General features: G+C 39.8%; 1 protein-coding gene across 2 annotated transcripts in view; it reads right to left on the reverse strand.

Moving 5' to 3' along the window:
- Positions 1-20,877, reverse strand: part of CFAP20DC (CFAP20 domain containing) — a 191,345-nt gene that overhangs the window by 69,776 nt on the left and 100,692 nt on the right. For both annotated transcript variants that reach the window (XM_040994742.1, XM_040994743.1), the window contains 5 exons: positions 18,159-18,295; positions 17,335-17,497; positions 15,901-16,014; positions 14,019-14,135; positions 10,085-10,419 (listed from right to left, as the gene is read on the reverse strand). In XM_040994742.1, coding sequence (XP_040850676.1) covers positions 10,085-10,419; positions 14,019-14,135; positions 15,901-16,014; positions 17,335-17,497; positions 18,159-18,295 — 866 coding nt within the window. The remainder of the gene's footprint in view (positions 1-10,084; positions 10,420-14,018; positions 14,136-15,900; positions 16,015-17,334; positions 17,498-18,158; positions 18,296-20,877) is intronic.

The following is a 20,877-nucleotide window of genomic DNA, read 5'->3' on the forward strand; positions in this document are numbered from 1 at the left end:
TGGCACTTACAGGTGGAGGATTAGCCTGTTGAGTCATGGTGCTGGTCCCTCTGTTTCTAAAGTTGCAGATTTTTGCTTATTTATTTATGCAAAAGTCAGTGACCAAAAGAGGTAGAGATCTTTCATCTGCTGGTTCACTCCTCAAATGCCCCAAACATGTCCCCATTGGGACAGGCTGAAGCCAAAAGCCTGGTTCTCCATCCAGGTCTCCAGCAGGGAGAACAGGAACCTAATTCCTGAATCATTACCTGCTGTCTCACAGGTGTGCATAAACCGGAAGTAGATCCAGTATTCAAACCCTCACACTCTGATACAGATGCAGGTGAATACTCCAGTTGGCATCTTCACTGTTTCATCACAACGCTTGACCTTGCCTCTTGCTGTCATCCTTACTACGGGCTAAGTATTGCTCTAGGTGCTGCAGATGCTGGGAATGTAACTGTGAGCACTTAATTCCAGCCATCTAAGGACTTTATCCAAAAGGCATGGAGATGAGTTTGTGGGTAGTGCTTGTGACAGTCTAGGATGACTGATGGAAAGACGCAAAAGAAGTCAGGAGACTACCGCACCAATGGATTCCCATTCAGGCAGTGACGACAGTGACTGAGAAGTGAGACTGAGAATTCAAATCAGTATGTCAGAGGGCAGAGCCTGTGACACCTAGTAACCCTGGGAATCCATTTCCTGGACTCTGAGCTCCTAAACTGGGTGTGTTCTGGGTTTTTTCCTCCTGTGGGAAGTAGACCAGGTTAGCAGGCAACAGCAAAGCAAGAAGCAGATATTTGGGTCTTAACCAATGCCACTCCAGGCTTTGCCTTCTTGGAAGCTACGGGGCTCTTTTAATGCCGATGGTGGCCTTTCTCATTTTCTTTGCATATCTACTTCCCACAGTTCTCTCATTTCCTGTAGGTCCTGTATGTTCTTTTTACTACGCCTCCTCAGGTAGCTTATGCAAAGTGGCCGACTCAGGTTTTAACAAAAGAGACACAAAGAAATACACTATTAAGGGAGTGACAGTGGAACCTCTCTTAAGAAATGGACTGCCTATCTGTAGTAAAGAATGAAAACTACAGACTAAGGGTTTTGCATTAGCATTTTTTTCTTAGAATTCATCAAGGACCTAAATTTTCTTCACTTCCAGTGTGGTCTTTTTGTGTATATGTAAGTATTTTTTAAAAAGTTCATTGAGGGCCCAGCACGGTGGCATAGCAGCTAAAGTCCTCTCCTTGAACACGCTGGGATCCCATACAGGCACTGGTTTTAATTCTGGCAGCTCCACTTCCCATTCAGCTCCCTGCTTGTGGCCTGGGAAAGCAGTTGAGGACGGCCCAAAGCCTTGGGACCCTGCACCCACATGGGAGACCTGGAGGAAGTTCCTGGCTCCTGACTTCTGATTGGTGCAGCAACAGCTGTTGCGATCACTTGGAGAGTGAATCAAGGGATGGAAGATCTTCCTCTCTGTCTCTCCTCCTCTCTATAAATCTGACTTTGCAATAAAAATAAAATAAATCTTTAAAAAAAAAGTTCATGGAAGACAGAATTTAAAAACAAGCTTGAGGTTGGGATTGTGGCACAGTGTGTAAAGATGTGGCCAGTGATGCTCGCATCCCATATGGATACCAAGTTCAAGTCCCAGCTGCTCCACTTTGATCCAGCTCCCTGCTGATGACCTGGGAAAGGCAACGAGGATGGCCCATGTTGGGCTCTTGCACCCATAAGGAAGATATGGAAAAGTGCCTGGCTCCTGGCTCCTGGCTTCAGCCTGGCCCATCTCCAGCTGTTGTGACTATCTAGGAACCAGAGGATGGAAGATCTCTCTGGCTCTCCTTTTCTCTAACTCTTTCAAGTAAATAAATAAATGACAGAAAAGAAACTTAATTGTTTTAAAAAGAACAACTGTAAAAGTTTCTATAATTCATTCATGGGGGTGGGGTGCAGGATTCCAAAAGGTCACGGAATATGGATATTACTAAAAAAAACTATGGATATGTGCTTTAGCTAAATGACGGAGAAACTTAATTTTTCAGAGTTCCCAAGTGAAAAGCAAAGAGAGTGAGAATACTTCTGTCCTTCCAATGATTCCTGCTTGGGCTCAGTGACGGCACTAGGCCACTCTTCTCGCTGAAAGCCACTGCCTTAGTGAACCTGGCCTTTCCCACCACTCTGGCTACCCCGAGGCGTTCATGAAGTTGTGAACTCTGCCTTCAGGCAACATGCTGGCAATACTTCCAAAGATACAGAAAAAATGCCTGGTGTTCTAAGTTACACTGGAATGGAGGGGTGACTTTCAACATGTTTTCCACACAGATAAACAGAGAATCAACATTTAGTCTTGTCTAAAGAAGAAAGCACACCAAAAATACAGCAAACATTCTCCTGAGCCTTACTTCTAGGAAGGTACCAGAGAAAATGGCACAGGTGGGTTTATTTTATTTTATTTTTAAAGTTGATCTGTTATTCAGAGCTATCTCTATTTCAATTTTAAAAAATTCTAGTTTGATTTCCCATAATTGTAATACACAATTGGCAGTGACAATTCTGTGATCACAGGATTGTTAGCCATTAATTTATATTGTGTTTTCATAATAAAACATGCATCTGCGTATTGTGTATGCTATATGCAGAATTTAGAACTTTTGCCATTAACATTAGTTCAGGAAACATTTACTAAACACCTGCTATATCTAAGATATTTTCTAGGTACTACAGAAGACAAAAGGTGAAAAGGATATGGACACTGTCCTCAAGAGACAAAATCTCTTGGCAGAAAGAAGAAAAGTGGGCTGGGTGTGATGGCTCAATGGCTAAATCCTCAACTTGTGGGCCTGGTGTGGTGGCATAGTGACTAAAAGTCCTCACCTTGAATGCACCAGGATCCCATATAGGCACTGGTTCTAATGCCAGCAGCTCCACTTCCCATCCAGCTCCCTGCTTGTGGCATGGGAAAGCAATTGAGGACGGCCCAAAGCCTTGGGACCCTGCACTCGCATGGGAGACCTGGAGGAAGTTCCTGGCTCCTGACTTTGGACTGGCTCAGCAACAGCCCTTGCGGTCACTTGGGGAGTGAATCAGCAGACAGAAAATCTTCCTCTCTGTCTCTCCTCCTCTCTATAAATCTGCCTTTCCGATAAAAATAAATAAATCTTTAAAAAAAAATCCTCAACTTGCACTGGGATCCCATGTGGGTTCTGGTTTGTGTTCTAGCTGCTCTACTTCCCATCCAGCTCCTTGCTGTGGCCTAGGAAAGCTTGGAGGATGGTCCAGAACGTTAGGACCCTGGAACCATGTAGGCAACCTGGAGGAGGTTCCTGGATCCTGACTTCAGATTGGCTCAGAGCCAGCCATTGTGGTCATTTGGGGAGTGAATCAGCGATGGAATATCTCTGTTTCTACTTCTCTCTGTAAATCTGCCTTTATAATAAAAATAAATAAATGTTAAAAAACAAAAACCAAAAAGGACAAAACAACATCATCCTAACACAGAAGTTCATGAAGGCCACTGAAAAAGTTTCAGATGTATCATTATGGAAATTTAGAGGACTATGTGGAAATCCAGGTATCTGCTACACGAATTAGAAAAACCCCATAAAGATAATGGCATTTGGCAAAAAGTTCATTTTTGCACATTGGCTGGGTGGGTTACAGTGGCTCTGGGATGAGATTTAAGGGCAGCTTTGTCTTCCTTCCAGTTGTTTACTCTGGTGTAAAACAGTTCTCTCTGCTTGCCATGAGTAGTGATTATATATACAGAAACATTCACAAGTAAATATGCAGGTACTCATTTCACATTATTCTGAAGATACATATTGGTTTGGAGATCATCCACGAAGCAAATGGATTAGGTTGTGTGCCCTGGTGAGCCTTCTCCCAGTGAGCATTCTCCCAGGAGCACTGTATTTCCATGGTAATACATTCCCATGCTATTTTCAATATATAAAAAAAGACAAATAACTGGAAAATTTGCACAGATTTATTTACCCATCAGCACTAATTCCATCATCACTAATTCTAGTTTATCTCAGATGCTGAAAGGAGAACTAGGATGATTGAGAAAGGTAACAATATATAATACCAGATATAACTAGTATTTTAATTTCAGTTGGGTCAGTATCTCATTAAGAGAAAATAAATGGAGAGCAAACATCATTGTAATATTTAGTATCAGTGTTGTACTGGAAAATCCTATTCCTTGTTTTTGAAAAGGTTTGCTTCAACATAGATGATGTTCATTGATTTCATATAATTAATTCACCCGTTCCCTGTCTTTGAATTTTTCATGTAACTTACAAACTTTATCTTAAGAATGAGAAGTTAGCTTTTTGTGATTGAAAACAACTGCTTCTTTTCCTTTGGCTTATCATTTAGCCACTACAAACCTAGGGAGCAATTGAATATAATTTGTTAGAGTAGTTAACGAGTTGTAATGCCATTTTTTTTCTTTTAAAGATTTATTTTAATATTATTGTAAAGTCAGATGCATAGAGAGGAGGAGAGAAAGAGAGGAAGATCTTCCCTCCGTTGAATCATTCTCCAAGCGGCCATAACGGCCAGGATTGTACCCATCTGAAGTCAGGAGCCCTGAGCCTCCTCAGGGTCTCCCACATAGGTCCAGGGTCATAAGGCTTCTAAGGCTTTGTGCTGTCTTCAACTGCTTTCCCAGGCCACAAGCAGGGAGCTGGATGGGAAGTGGGGCTGCTGAGATTAGAACCAGCACCCATATGGGATCCCAGTGTATGCAACTTGAGGACTTTAGCCACTAGGCTACTGCACCGGGTTCTTATATTATTTTTATTGCAAAGTTAGATTCACAGAGAGAGGAGAAACAGAGAAAGATCTTCCGTCCCCTGATTCACTCCCCAAGTGGCTGCAATGGCTGTTGCTGAGCCAACCCGAAGCGAGGAGCCTGGAAGCTTCTTCCAGGTCTCCCATGTGGGTACAGGGTCCCAAGGCTTTGGGCCATCCTCGACTGCTTCCCCAGGCCACAAGCAAGCTGGATGGGAAACGGGGATTAGAACTGGTGCCAACATGGGATCCTGGCTTGTACATGGCAACGACTTCAGCCGCTATGCTACCGCACTCGGTCCTGTCCAGTGATTTTCACATTCGAATCATTTGTTCATTTGTTTCTTAGAAGAACATATAAAAATACTTTTGATTTAACTTAATATATTAAAAAAATTCCAGTTCTCTTGAACCATATGTTTTCTGGCCTTGGAAACATTTGTTTGTTAAATATTCAATCATGCCCCAGTGCCAGGAACATCAATAGAGTTTGCCTGATTAACTGTAGCACAGCATATGTATCCCAAAGATGAGACTGATTTCCCCAAGGAGCCAGCACTGCCTTTGTTGAACTGTTTCTTAGAAGAACATGCAGATGGGCATTTGGGCAGTAATTTTTGAATGCACAAAATGGACTGCTCCTGCTGAGTTGTAATTTTAAAAAATATAATTTTAATGACTCTAAGGGCCACCTACTTGGAGCAGATGGGACCCAGGTTCTTTGTATCTCAAATTTAATGTTGAGTTGAGTCAGGATGGCAGTCTGTTTCAGCCTTTGTGAGAGTGGATGATCATAGTGATAATTCAATTGACTTCCTAATTCAGTCCCCCAAGGAAAGAGTCTTGCATAGCATTCTTGAAAATCTATATTAAAAAAAGCCAATGTGAAATATTCCAAACATACTTGTGATGGAAGTTTTGAATGCCTGATTGAGATTTGATCAGCATATCTATTTTTCTAAAACTTAGACTCTGTGCTCATGATTCTTAATACTTAAAAGTACTTCCTGCACAAACAGCCACCTGCAATCAAGTGATTATCAGCTAGATACTTAGCTTTTAGCAAAAACCATGGAATACCAGAAGCTAACCAGGCACTTTATAACCTTTACCTACCTGTAACAATGCACACCCAAGTCATATGGACTCAAAGGGTTGCAGCTTTCAGGGTAAAGAGCTTCAATAAAATAATAATAAAGACATGTAGATGTGAACAGCCTGAAGGACTAGTTATTCAGACAGAATAAATATTAAATTTGCCTGGTAGCTCTAGACAGTATGTTCTATTGTAACTTAGAATACACAGGATTAAAAATGCAAGACAACATACTAAAAACACAGCCTTTCCATTCTTTTTCCAATGTATAAATTGGCATTTTAAAGTTTTTAAAGGTTACAGAGAGATTTAAGTAGCCACATGAGGACTAAATATCCTTTCCGTAGTGTATATAGCAGAATGCATGAGAGTGCAATTCAAAATGGTTAGTCTGATATATATGAGTGGTTTACAGTATCATCCAGAAATAGATGCCAGGAGGAGAAGCATAAAATGAAGTAACTTAACCACTATCTGCTAAAAAAATATCTTGAAAGCAACAAGGCCACGAGAAGTCAAGAGGAGGAACTAAGTCAGTGCTTTTACTCTGTTGCTGCTACATTGGTCCTTTGGGTCCCTCAGAGTTACATGGAGAAGAGACATGGAAATTTTCTAGCTGATCTGAACACAGTCAGTCACCATGTGCCACAGATTTGGGGACCCAGAAATGCATAATTTGGGAAGTCCCCACGATTCAATTCGGACTGTTACACAAAATAAATTAGCTGGCCTACAAATACCTGCTTCTATGTGTGATGCACAGGTAGAAGGTGGGGAGACAATGACAGTATTTCTAGATTAAAACTTAAGTTATGGGCCTGGCATGGAAGCCTAGTGGCTAAGGTCCTTGCCTTGCATTTGTCAGGATCCCATATGGGTGCCAGTTTGTGTTCCGGTTGCTCCACTTCCCATCTAGCTCCCTGCCAGTGGCCTGGGAAAGCAGTGGAGGATGGCCCAAAGCCTGGGGATTCTGTGCCTGAGTGGAAGACCTGGAAGAAGTTCCTGGCTCCTGGCTTCAGATTGGTTCAGCTCTGGCTATTGTGGGCACGTAGAGAGTGAACCAGCAGAAGGAAGACTTTTCTGTCTTTCCTTCTCTCTGTATATCTGCCTTTCCAATAAAAATAAATAAATCTTTAAAACTTAAATTAGGGGACTAATAAAATATCAATACAAAACTATTTTAAATTGCAAACTTGGTGACCATAGTAGACACTATGTTTGGCACAGCGAAAGGTACAGCAGCATGAGTTTGCTTCCTCCTGATGCTTTAGGAGAGTGAAGGGCACACTGCTTCAATAATTTTCCCAAGATAATTTGTTTTACACAGCAGTCTTGATTTTATAGCTTACTGTGAGATATATTTCTAAGAGTGTGCTTTCTGAATAAGAAGTACAACTTTAGAGTTAACTGAATATGAGCAATATTTGTATATAAAGCTGCTAGGAAATAAAATATACAGGGAAGAGTAAAACAAAGCATTTGCAAAAAATTAATACTTTTGAAGCTTTCATACAAAGATCTCACATGTGAATTAATTACCAGCGGCTTAGACCACAAAGACAATGTATCATTGAAAGCTTATTTTAATTAGCCTTTACTACTGTATGTGTACTTTTCTTCTATCATAATAACACGCTCTGATTTTGCCTAGTTTATATGCTACTGAATTAATCTAATTTCCCTTTAAAAATGCTCAATGGGCTAACATCAAATACAGTGTTTTAATTACACGCTGTAAGCTTCAAACACAATAAGTAATAGAATTATTGCTCATTTGTATGCCATTATTTGTAACATAATATTATACTTTGTTTAAGTGTAATTATGTTATTCTAAGGATATAAAATAATGCAGGTAGTAGTAACAAGACCTCAATCAACTAATTTTTATTCCAAGACTGGATATAATAGACATTATAAATGTGTAACCCAATTTCACATTAGTTCATACAATTGATAAATGGGTGAAGATTTCCTATAGGAAATGATGCTACCAAAAAGTTTATGAGGAGGCATTGGCACAATGGCTCAACTGTGCCAACATCCCATATGGGCACTGGTGTGTGTACCAGCTGCTATGCTTCCCATCCAGCTGTTTATGGCCTCAGAAAGCAGCAAAGGATGGTCCAACACCCTGGATTCTGTAACTGTGTTGGAGACTCAGAGGAAGCTCCTGGCTTCTGGCTTCAGATTAGCTCAGCTCTGGCCACTGTGGCTATTTGGGAAATGAACCAGTGTTTAGAATATCTTTATCTCTTTGTCTCTGTAAGTATGCCCTTCAAATACAATTAAATAAATCCTAAAAAAGAGGAGAAATACAAGGAGGAGGAAGAAAAAACCTCCCATCAATTTGGTAAAGACCATCCCTAATTCTAGAACTTGTTTTAATATAATGCATATTTTTGTGGGTCCTATCTTATCTCTTGGTTCACATCTTACCAGTCTTGCCAACCGCAAACTTCCCCAAACCTGATAATATGAGACACAGGAGTTAGCAACACGATGGTCCCATCACAAATCCTAGCCATGTTCTTCTGGTCATACTGATGGGCATGGCACAGGGGTAACCAGATAGCCATGCCAGCAATAATACATGAAAAAAAAAAGTTAATTTCAGGTAGTTGTTAATACCTGCCTGCCTAATAAACATTGAAGGCTGGTACCAAGGTAACTAGTAGCCAAAGAAATCCTATAAAGTTACACTAAACTAAAATATTGAGCACTAACACTGACTTTCGCAATAAGCCTTCTGTTTCCTCTCAAGCCTTCCCTGAGAGACAGATGGACGAGGCAGAGCTCTTAGATGACATTACTTAATGTCAGTTCCCCCAAACGCTTCCCTTACAGGTTTCCAGAGAATGATCATTTCCTAGTGGTCATCAAAATGTCACTCTTTCAGTTCAATTCTTTTGAGTTAAATCAGGAAGAGGTGCTGGATCTATAGGAGAGACAGGCCTAGCCCATTAACATGCTCTGAGTTAATCAGAATAGTTCACCTACATCATGGGAGAACTGACAACTGTTTTTGCAGATTAATGCTACTAAGGGTGTAAGGGGCAAATGAATCCAACATTTCAAATGCTAGCATCAAATGTACTACTTATGGGTGAAGGGGGCTGCTGCAGTAGTTTGGTATAATGAATTGTTTCATTAGGTTCAGAGGCAAGGATGAATATACTGTAAATAAAAGATGCTCCATGCACTTTGTTGAAAAACTTATTAAACACTGCAAAATAATAATTACTACCTAAATAATCCTACTGTAATCTCAACTGGCTTTGAAGGTGGGAGCTATGGACTTAATCTACTTTCCGCTGCCCGCAGGGAGAATCTCAGTTAGTTATAGTCATTCTAGAAAAAGTTTTAACTGTACAATTTTTTTTCTAATAATTTCTCTACAGAAATGATTTTTATACTTTTATTGATTCTGCTTTTTGATTTTTTTTGTCTGAGAAATATAAATGGCTATCATCAAGATACACTAAAAAAACTTCCCACATCTACTCATTTCATTTGGGGGAAAGTTATGTAGTAGGTTTTGAATAATTTTTTTCCAAACTGCATTCAGTTTCATTTTTAACAAGATTTTAAGAAAACTTTTTTTTATGATTTTACTAATTTATAAGGTATATTTGTATTCTAAACAATTCCAAACAGAAAACCTTCTGTAAAGGAAGTCCCAGCACTAATTCATGATTCATTATCTAAACTTCAATTGGCACGACTCTTGAAATGCTGGGACCATATGGAAAATAATGAGTCCTAATAGGTCTAAGGTGAAAAGATGGCAAGGGAGGAAGGAAGCCAGCAAACTGTCGACTCAGAATGCTTAGCAACTGCAACACAATTTCCCCAGAGATCGGCAACGATGTGTTCTCGATATTTTACTGGTCTTGCTGACATATATCTAAGCCATATATCAGTTCTTATTCTGGGATACAAACATTAGAATGAGAAAACAAAGACCAAAGAAACCCCAGAATTGGCCTCTGTAATTAAAAAAGGAAATCGGCCAACTGTTAATTAAAAAGGTAGCAATTTAGAGTTACCACAACAACCTGATGCAAGTGTTGACTGACATGGTAATCTGCTGTGGTTTTATAAATAGTAGCTCATTTTCCCTCTTTGATTTCAACTAGTTTTAGTGCTTCAAGGAGCTAATGGAATAACTGTGATTCAGGCCTGTCTTACTCATCAAGTGGTGTACCTCTTCGCTGCTGTATGCACTGTAAAAATCATCCTCCAGGTGGGTATCTCTCCTTGTCACACTGATGTCCTCGTTCAGATCCACAGTAAATGGGCACCCCTCAGGGGATACATTCGGAGTCTTCCCACGAGGTGCTGACCGTGGCCTTGATGAGAAGGTGAAAACGTCCTCTTGAATGCTCTGGGTTCTCTCTGCAAGTAAGTCCTGCTCAGTTTCCCGGCTGGTTGCTAGCCACAGGCGGGACGTCCTGCAGGAGTTGCCATCCAAAAGTGGGGACTCTGTGCTGCATGCCAAACGGGGAGCATGGTTGTCACTTCCAGGAAATATCCACTCATCTAACATTTAAAACAGATGCCAAGAATTAGAATAATGTCCTATAAAAGTATTACATTAGGCAAATAAAAAGTTATAATTTCCTCCTGAAACAGATTTATCAAATAATGTAGAGGCCAGGGAAGGCAATTTATCCACCATCTTGTAATCTGCTCAACGCTGAGCCCATAGATCAGTGAGGATAGCCACAGGCAACTCATTTGCACCTCCTCTCTAAGCTGAAACACTGGCCAGGAAATTTGTAAATCTGTAATAATTATCACCTGTCTTGCAGCAAGTTCTTCACAACACAATCTCATTAATCTGATAGTCCAGAGGGGGAAAATCTTACAAATTTAAAAGGTCTCAGTTTGTCGCATCTCCTTTTAACTGAAAGAGTATTTAAGAAATTTCTTTAAATAATAAAATATATGGTCATTGTTCAGACTACAGATCAAATGGTAGACAGGGGCTGGTGCTCAGGCTCATCTTTTTCATGCAGGTGTTGGCAGCGCTCATGGAGAGTAGTTCTAATTCTGGCAGCCCCACTTCCCATCCAGCTCCCTGCTTGTGGCCTGGGAAAGCAGCCGAGGACTGCCCAAAGCCTTGGGACCCAGCGCCTGCATGGGAGACCTAGAAGACACTTCTGGTACCTGGTTTCAGATCCACTAATCTCTGGGCATTGCTGCCATTTGGGGAGTGAATTAGTGGATGGAAGATCTTTTTCTGCCTTTGTTTCTCCTTCCTTCTGTGAAATTGCCCTCCAAATAAAAATAAATATATTTTAAAACACGCATATATGTGGTGAATAGTTTTTTCTCTGCATCTACTGTGAGAAACAGGGCAGTTCAGAGCTTAAGTGAGTAGACTCAAGTATCAGTAAACCCACAGAAATATTTGTTCATCTAAGTGGTGGAACCCGCTGGGTGAATAGACTTTTATGAAAATCTTTTTGCACATCGTTTTAAAGTACTGCATACCACCACTGAGATATATTTTTATAAAACTTAACAAATTTTATAATCTTTGATGCCCCAATTGAGATGCGATGATGACATTCCAGGCAAATTGGAAGAACAGATTTTTAAAAGGAACATCATTAAAACCTTGCTTACTTAATTCTTCAAAGAAGACAGTTGAGTATTTTCTCAACTAGTCTCCATTTTCTTGGAATTTAGTGTTTTTTTCTGTACTATTTATTTATTTAAAGATTTATTTTTATTGGAAAGTCAGTTACGCAGAGAGAAGGAGAGACAGAGAGAAAGATCTTTTGTCCGATGATTCACTCCCCAAGTGACTGCAACAGCCAGTGCCGAATCGATCTGAAGCCAGGAGCCAGGAACTCTTCCAGGTCTCCCATGCAAGTGCAGGGTCCCAAGGCTTTGGGCTATCTTTGACTGCTTTCCCAGACCACAAGCAGGGAGCTGGATGGGAAGTGGAGCTGCTGGGATTAGAACCGGTGGCCATATGGGATCCTGGTGCGTTCAAGACAAGGACTTTAGCCGCTAGGGCATGGCGCCAGGCCCTTCTGTACTATTTAAATGGTAAAAACCTTGCAAGAACCTGTTTTGCGGAATCATCATGTGGATACAGTAATTTATACCTGCCTCTTAAATTTTGCTATATTTATGATCAATAAAAACAATTAACAGCAATCTAAGATTTGTCAATTGTAAAGTCTACACTGAATAAGCAAAGCAAAGCAAACTAAAAAACTCCTTCCAGACCTTTAATAAAAACTGATGGCAAATGAACTGTTTACACTGCATTAATTCATTAACCTAAGGCTCCTATTATGTAACATAAACTGTGGTTAAAAACATGGATGTTTATTTTTAAAATTTCATTGATGTATTTAAAAGGTGGTTAGAGGGGAAGAGATTGTGATCTTCCATCTGCTCGTTCCCCATTGGCTGCTGGTGGTCGGGGAAGGGCGCGGGTGGAGTCAGTAACTAGTAGCTTCATCTGGGTCTCTAACATGGCTAGGAAGGCGCCAACACTTGAGTCATCTTGTGCTTTCCCAGATGCATTAGCAGGGAGCTGCATTTGGAAGAGGAGCTGCTGAGACTTGAACCAGCACCCATATTAGACGTCAGTGCGGCAGGTGGTGGCTGAACCCATGCCACAAAACTGGCTCCAAATGTGTACTTGATCTTTTTTTTTTTAAGATTTATTATTATTGTTATTATTGGGCGGAAGGCAGATTTACAGAAAGAAGGAGATAGAGAGAGTAAGGTCTTCCATCCACTGGTTCACTCCACAAGTGGCTGCGATGGCCAGAATTGAGCTGATCTGAAGTCAGGAACCAGAGCATCTTCCAGGTCTCCCACACAGGTGCTGGGTCCCAAGGCCTTCGGCTGTCCTCTACTCTTTTCTCAGGCCACAAGCAGGGAGCTGGATGGTAAGTGGAGCAACCTGTATACAAATCAGCGCCCATATGGGATCCTGGTGTGTATGCAAGGTGAGGATTTAGCCACTAGGCTTCTGCCCTGGGCCCCAAATGTAGACTTGTTAGGGGACATCTATGACGAGGGACAAGGCTTCCATATTTATCAGTGACAGAATCTGTAGGATCATGGCCACAGCAGGCTGAATCTACCTTAACTGTTTGTTTTTACAAAGAGTATGGATGATTCTTAGATACCATAGCTACAAACAAATGAAAAGAATAGACTTACTAAACTTCTATGTTTGACAACAAACCTTTCTGCATGGTGTTAGGCACACAGTAGATGTTTTCTAAACATAGTAGTTGCTTTATCAATGCCGCAAAAATTTTCAAAACCCAGTGTGTTGCATTAAGCACATGAGTAGGTAAAGCAAGCTGAAGTAAAAGGCAACTTCATTAGGTGATAAAACAATTGGTATGACCTACTGCCAAATATATTATTAACTGTCAAAAAGTCAAAGTAGAAGGAATGTTTTACAGCAAACTTACTCTAATTATCTGTGGACCACATGTTTTTTCAGGACTATTATAGTTTTACCTCAAGTATTTCCATATCAATTGTAATGAATAATTTCGTCTGTTTTCTTAGAAAAACATGTAAATTACTGTGTAATCACAATATTGCAGCAAACAAGATAAATGCAAGAATGATCACCTAAACATCTAATTAGTTTTTCTACATAGTCAGATTTGTGCTAGAGACTCTAATTGCGCCTAACATTTTAATGAAGGTTTCAACATTGCATAAATAAGACTGACAAACTACAAACAATTTTCATTTATTTTCCTCTTTCTCCTGCTCAAAAACAATTTGCCTTTGTAAAAGCAGCACACACCTGCTAGGCAAGATATGTAGATGGGCTCAGGGCTCTCAGCTCCCACCATGTCCATTCTAAAGCGAGCCGGAGAAATACAACAATACATCATCTTCGGGTAGAGTAACAGTGGCAAGGGAACACTTGCAAGTTTTAAACTTTGATTTACGACAGGACAATCAGTACACTACAACTTGAAAACACGCTTTCAGCCGTTAATTTGTGACACAAAATTAAGATGTAACAAACGGAAATTCACAGAACATTGAAATGCTTATCAAAAGTACTGGGTTTGAAGTATTTGGCAAAATTTTTGCTTCTTAATTATTAGCAAATACGGCGTAGAAAGGATGCCAACCTGCTTGATCAGATGCCGGGGGCGCTGTGGTGCAGGGCGTCGTGCTTTCCTGGGTCCCCGTCGCCAGGAGGGCTGGCGCTTTATCTCCTTCCTTCTTGTCATTTCCTGAAGAACTTCCTTGATGGGAATAAATATTTTCCAGTCCATTATTTCTTTAGGTATTTATAAAAAGTAATCATTTGAAGAATGGTATTATTTTGGCACTTTCCTGCCTGATTCTTGAAAAACAAATTACAGGCCTGAATATAGATTCTATGCATTTGTTTTTTTTCAGCACAGTGCCTAAAGGTTCACCTTAAAATTCTTTGATATTTGCACAGGGATATTTTAGCCGTAAGTTTTATAAAATGTGATAAAAGGAATTCAAAAGCCCATATAATTTTTAAAGTGTCTTATTTTTTTTTCTCTTGGGTTCCACATAAAATGGAATGTTTTCTTTAAATTATAATTCTTACTAAATATGAATCATTTAGATCAAGTTATTTCTCTCAGCACACTAACAAAATGACCCAGGTATTATGAATTAATATTCTATCTGCCTTTTTATAAAAAAATAATGTGAAGCAAGTAAGCTGAATTTCAGCCTGAAAATCTTATAGTTGAAAATCACATTAAGAGATACAATGATGACACATTTGGGCTGGATTTAGAACAGACTAATACATGTGTACACAACTATACACACATCCCAACTTCAGTATTTAAAATATCAACTGTTACAGCCATCTCTATTTTTCTAATACTTTATTGGCTACAAAGACTTCAATCTATTTTTTTAAAAGATTTATTTATTTTTATTGGAAAATTAGATATATAGAGAGAAGGAGAGACAGAGAGGAAGATCTTCTGTCTGCTGATTCACTCCCCAAAAGGCCTTAATGGCTGAAGCTGAGCCGATCTGAAGTCAGGAGTCAGGAGCTTCTTCTGGGTCTCCCATATGAGTTCAGGGTTCTAAGGCTTTGGGCTGTCCTCGACTGCTTTCCCAGGCCACAAATAGGATGTTGGATGAGAAGTGGGGCTGCCAGGATTAGAAATGGTATCCATATGGGACCCTGATGCGTTCAAAGTGAGGACTTTAACCACTAGGCTACACCACCAGGCCCTTCAATCTATTCTTAAAAGATTTATTTCAAAGGCAGGGTGATAGGGAAATGTTGAAGGAGAAAAAGAGGGTCTCTCTGCTGGTTTACTTCCCGAGTATCTGCCAAAGCCAGCGCCAGGCCAGGAAGTCCATCTAAGTGATCCACAGAGCTTCCAGGAACCCACGTACTTGGCCATAGGCATCTGCTCTCTCCAGGTGCGTTAGCAGGAAATCGGATTGCAAGCAGGGAGATACTGCGACTCACATCAGGCTCTCTGATTTGGGACACGGATGTCCAACACATGGCTTCATCCGCAACAACACAACTGACAATCCCAATGTTTAATTTTCAAACTGCGTTATATCACATGCTGAAGAATCCAGAGGGAGAGACAGCAAAGGCAAAAAACCAAACCAACCTGAACAGAGTCCAATTTAAAAGAAAAGACACAAACGAAATATGAAAAAATATAATGAATTTTAATTTTACTAAAGTCAGCAGGCATGAACTTCCTCTATCACATTTGGGACATTAAAAAAAAATAATGTAAGCTTATTCACCCTCTGAGTGTCAAACTAGAGTCCTTTATTCCTGTGGAACTGTCTACTTGAGCCATCAGATCAGAAAGGGCTCTAGAGCAATTCTTTTGCTGAAAGTTGGACTTCCATAATCTCTGTAGAACAGAATTTATATTTTAAATGAATTTATTCATAATCCTTTGAAATTTACAGCCTGCAAAGAGAGACTCCATGGCCCTAAACAGCGCTCAGATGGGAGGTGGTACCGAAATGGTGCCTTACCGCTGGGTGTATCTGTCCTTTCTCTGCTGGTACCTTTTAACCGGAATCTTCTTCTGTTACTCTTATCTGCTGCCGGTTCTTGAGGGGGATGTGGATTCATAAAGGGTAGAATGGCTGGCACATTTTCATATCAAAGAACAAAAGCCAGAAGTGAAACGACTATATAGCTTGAAATAACTCAGTAAATATAATTGTCACTGTTGTGAAAACAGTCATGTATCATTTTGACGTCATTTGAAGCTGTCTTCCTTACAGGAGACAGGTGTTAATTCTGATTCCAATATTAGAATCATATCAGCTTTTAAAATTACTGATATATTTTACTCCTTAAAACCTTAATAGAGAACTCTAAGTTCTTTAATTAATCATGCAACATACTAAATTTAAACATCAGAAAAGTCAAGCTGACAGCCAGTACACAAAAATCACTTCTTTAAAAGAGAAAGTGTAGGTAAGAAAAAGAAACAAACAAAGTTTAGAGCAGTTTCTAATAGAACCCTGAAGAACTAAGGCCAAAGCTGCAGAAAAACTCTTCAAGAAGCTTAATTTTGTAATACGTACAATCATGTACATGCCATTTATGGCAGCATTTACTATTGACCGGTCACTTATAACATATGATCCCTTACTGTGTTTTTCTCACTGAAACCTCACAATTACCCTTGGGGTACTGCCAGTGACACTGTTAACTATATTTGCATTCTACAGAGGAGGAACCTGAAGCTCAGAGTTTAGGAAACTTGCTCAAGGCTTCACAGAGAAAGGTAGAGCTGTGTCTGGATGTCTGTGGTGTATTCCCTACGTCTGTTTATACTCCATAACGGATGTTATCTGCAATAGTGAGCACCAATTCATAAACCAAATAAAATGCAAAGGACCTTCTTTTCACTAACACCAGGCCAGAAAGGATGAGAAACTGACAGTGAAAAGTGGAAGTCTTGGCTTCTTTCTCTGTTGGTTCTGGTTTCTAATTCCTTGAAGATGCAAATCACTCTACTTCTCTGTAAGTCTTAAATTTTCAATCTGTAAAATGACTGAAGGCCCTTTCCACATTCACAGGACTGTCTTTGTAGCAATGAGAGAAAAAAAGAGAACACTTCACAAATTAATGACATTAATGAAAAGATGAAGTTAAGCTAACAAAACCAAAAATGTACATGTAGTTTCCAAAATTTAACAATAGGAGGTTTTTATTTTGTTTCCATATTAGTACTCATGAAGTCCGCAAAGTATGACAGCAATTTGAGGTAAGTTAATAGAGTGAGAATTTCTAGAAGAATTCTGAATACATGTCAATAACCCACCATTCCTGTCATTATTAAATGCTAATTTTCTGAACTTCAGAACTAGTCATAAATACAACTTTCCGACTAAACAAGAAAATGTCTCACTATTTTCACTAGCTCTCAGTTTTTATGCATGATTCTTCCTTACCATGAATAGGCACAGGCTGCCTTATTTGGCAAATGTTTTCTTTATCTCCTTGCTCCACACAGTCAGGTATCAGCAAGGGTGACTTCTCCGCATGGGTAGCACATTTATCCACAGCAGACTGCTGGGGTGATCGGCGATGTCTGCATCCAGCAGATCTCAGTGTCTACAAGGAAACGAAATCACCTATACATTTAAAAACATAGGAACGAAATTTCTTTCCTATAGAATCTGTACAGGAAAATGAATATTTGGGCATAGAGTGAGGGGAAAAAACTAGAGGAAATGAGGTCTAAAAATGATGGGAAGGGAAATTTCTGCTGCAAATTAGCAACGGGAAGAGGAAAAAAAAAAAAAACAAACAATGTGAGATGAAGTGGGAGACAACCAGTTCTAGCCGCACTAATTAAAGTGTGCTTATTAGCCATACTCCACCTTCAGTAGGAAGGAGCTGCGTTAAAAATCATTGTGCATGTCGGAAACTGAGGAAATTAAAAATAAACATGGCATTTGAGAATCTGTTCAACGTAAGGCAGCTGGTGGGGATCCAGCTCCTTTGCAGGAGATGGCAAAATGTGCCCACATCTTCTTGCCTATAAGTTCTGTGAGTGTTTAATGAAAAAAGGACTTGGAAATGTTAATGATGTTGACAATGACAAAAAGGAAACTGTTGGATTCCTTTTAAGATGTTGCATTTCTGTTTCAAACATATTCCAGCTTTCTGCTTTTGGCATGCTGTTTCTCCCCGTCCCACACAGGGGAAAAAGCCCTTCCCTTCTCCGGCCACATCTCCGCAATTACATAACCTGCTCCAGTCTTTCTCCTACCTCACTGGAGAGCTTCATGTTATTCCTTCTGCTGGACAGTGGAGGAGGTCCAAGAACTCTGGATCCAAAGGCAATGTGACAAACATCCTGACTTCTGCTGCCCCGCAGGCTACCTGCTCCTCTGTTAATGCACTGATCTGTTTTGTTAAAAGAAGGTAAACAGTTCATTAGTGGGTGTGATGACAAACACCAGGTTAAGTTCTTTCTGAAAGTTAAGGTCCAGGTGCCACGGGACACAGATCACCCCTCCTGCTGCAACACATACGGAAGATGCAGATGCTGAGATCCCTGCCAGCTCTATCAGAGCAATACAATTAGAATGTTGAAGAGAGCAGGGGTGGTCAGAATACTTGGAGCAAATTCCCTCAAGTAACTTTCATACTTAGCTTCATTTAAAAACACTTTCCTTCTTGTTACATATTTGAAAGGCACAGCAGCAGAGAGAATGAGATTTTGTATGTGCTTGTTCATTCCCCAAATACCTGCCAACAGCTGGGATTGCCCAGACTCAACCCAGGAGCCTGGGACTCCATTTGGATCTCCTTACATGGGGTGGTAGAGGTTCAGATACTTGAACCATCCCCTGCTCCTTCCCTGAGTATACACTAGCAGGGCACTGGAACTGGAAGCCAAGCCACGACCTGAACCCCACCCCTCTGATATGGAATGTGGTTGTCTTAACTGCTGAGTAAAATACCTGCCACAGTAAACATCATTTGACAACTTTCACATTTCTATTCAAAAATAACAAATAAAAAGGAGAAACTTTTGATTCAAATAACTGCCAAGGACAATTTTCTTGATGTTCTTCATATTCCTTCTCTATATGTAAGTTCTTCCCAATGAATTCAACCTGTCTGGATTAGGAAGAACTCCTTATATTTGGTACTGAATCTTCCTCCAAATGCTAAACCGAATGTAGTACATGATAGGCAATAGACACATCCTCCCTCAAATACAGATAATATCCAAGGTTAAGAACAGGGCTTTTATGGAGAGAAGGATTTCAGAAATCATACCTACACAGTTCCAGCTGGTTTTTTTTTTTGACGAAATGGATGTATTAATGGGTTCATGGGTTCAGACCAAAGATTATTAACTGCCAAATATCATGAATTTCTTAAAAAAGAATTTGTTTAGCAGCAGACAACAGTGACTAAAGACACCTGAACTTGAAGATGCTATCATCGCCTAAATCACATAAAATGAGAAGTTATTCTACAGTTTGTAGGAGGCTTTTCTGTGGGTTGTCTTTTTGTAGCTTTTTAAGATTTACATATTAGTAGCAGATAATTTACCACACTGTATTTAACTTTAAAATTTAAAAATCTTTACACATTTTGGCACTCTTTCACACAATAAATTTCGCATAGCAGTGTACCAATACTACTTAGTAAGTCATTAATCAGGTGTAAATTACAATTAAAACACCAATTCCTAAAGCCTATTTTACTTAGCTCTGTTTATAATCATATTAATTATCATAGTTGTTTCTAGAAACATGTAAAACGCTATGTATCATATTATAACAGGGTCCTAATTAAAATCTACAGGGAAACATAATTTAAGCCTTTGGTTTCTAAAATAAAAAGTAGAGGGGACAATGTTTCGCTAATGAGATACATCTTAAGAAAACTACAAGCAGAAGCACATGTCTTTTGAATTCTAAAAGAAGCTCTTTTAAGAGTTGATATCAATATGCATAATATAAGGTTAAAAATCAAGATTAGATGAAAGTCATGCTCTAGGCATTTCATTTTCTTGCGTTTGTAGAAAATGAACTTGGTGTAGGTCAGACATGTTACCATTAATTATTTTTGCTATTTTACTGAGGGGTACACGCCTTTGTAGTTGGATTGTAAAACCTCAGGGCCTTACTCTAATTGTCTTTTAGAAAAATAAACATTTTTTTTTTTTTTTGGTCTCAGGATACAATGTTGTAATTATTATAGACATTTAAGTTTTCAGAGTTTTCAAAGCTGAACCAGAAAAACTTGCTGAATTTTCAACTCTAATCAACTGAAGGGTCATGTGCAAGGCTTAGATTTATTATCTACCAATCAAATCAGAATTAAACCTGGTACCCAAAGTGAGACTTTGAACTATATTTTTATTTTAGTGTGTATGGGTGGTTATAAGGAATATGAAAAATTACAAAAAAGGCTGGTTCAGTGTAGCAATATTTTTTAAGCTTTCACTCACAAGATTGGGCTAATGTAGATACTCAAGGCATTTTTGTGCTACTTTATAACCCGTTAACTGTTCTGCCCCTTAAGTTATGATGCCTCATAAATGTGGTATGAATCTCTTCCATTTTGAATGGTATTTAATAGTTTACGCTCTCTGTTCACTGTGATTTATGCCTTCCTTTGTTATTTCAGCAGTGACTGGGCAGGTATCCTGAGCAGGCCCAGCTCCAGGCACAAAGGAAGACCAGGAAGTAAAATGGACAGTGACTTCCTGCCAAGACCCCTCAGTTTTTGGGGGAAGATAGATGTTAAAACAGGTAATGCGGAGTCCTGTGCAGTAGCCTAGTGGCTACAGTCCTTGCCTTGCATGTGCTAGGATCCTACACAGGTGCTGGTTTGTGTCCCAGCTGCTCTACTTCCCTTCGAGCTCCCTGCCTGTGTCAAGGCCGGTCCAAAGCCTCGGGACCCTCCACCCACGTGGGAGACCCGGAGAAGGCTCCCAGCTTCGGATCGGTTTAGCTCCAGCCACT

This window comes from Ochotona curzoniae, unplaced genomic scaffold (assembly GCF_017591425.1).
Source record: "Ochotona curzoniae isolate NIBS_2020 unplaced genomic scaffold, NIBS_Ocur_1.0 contig_908, whole genome shotgun sequence".
Lineage (NCBI taxonomy): Eukaryota > Metazoa > Chordata > Mammalia > Lagomorpha > Ochotonidae > Ochotona > Ochotona curzoniae.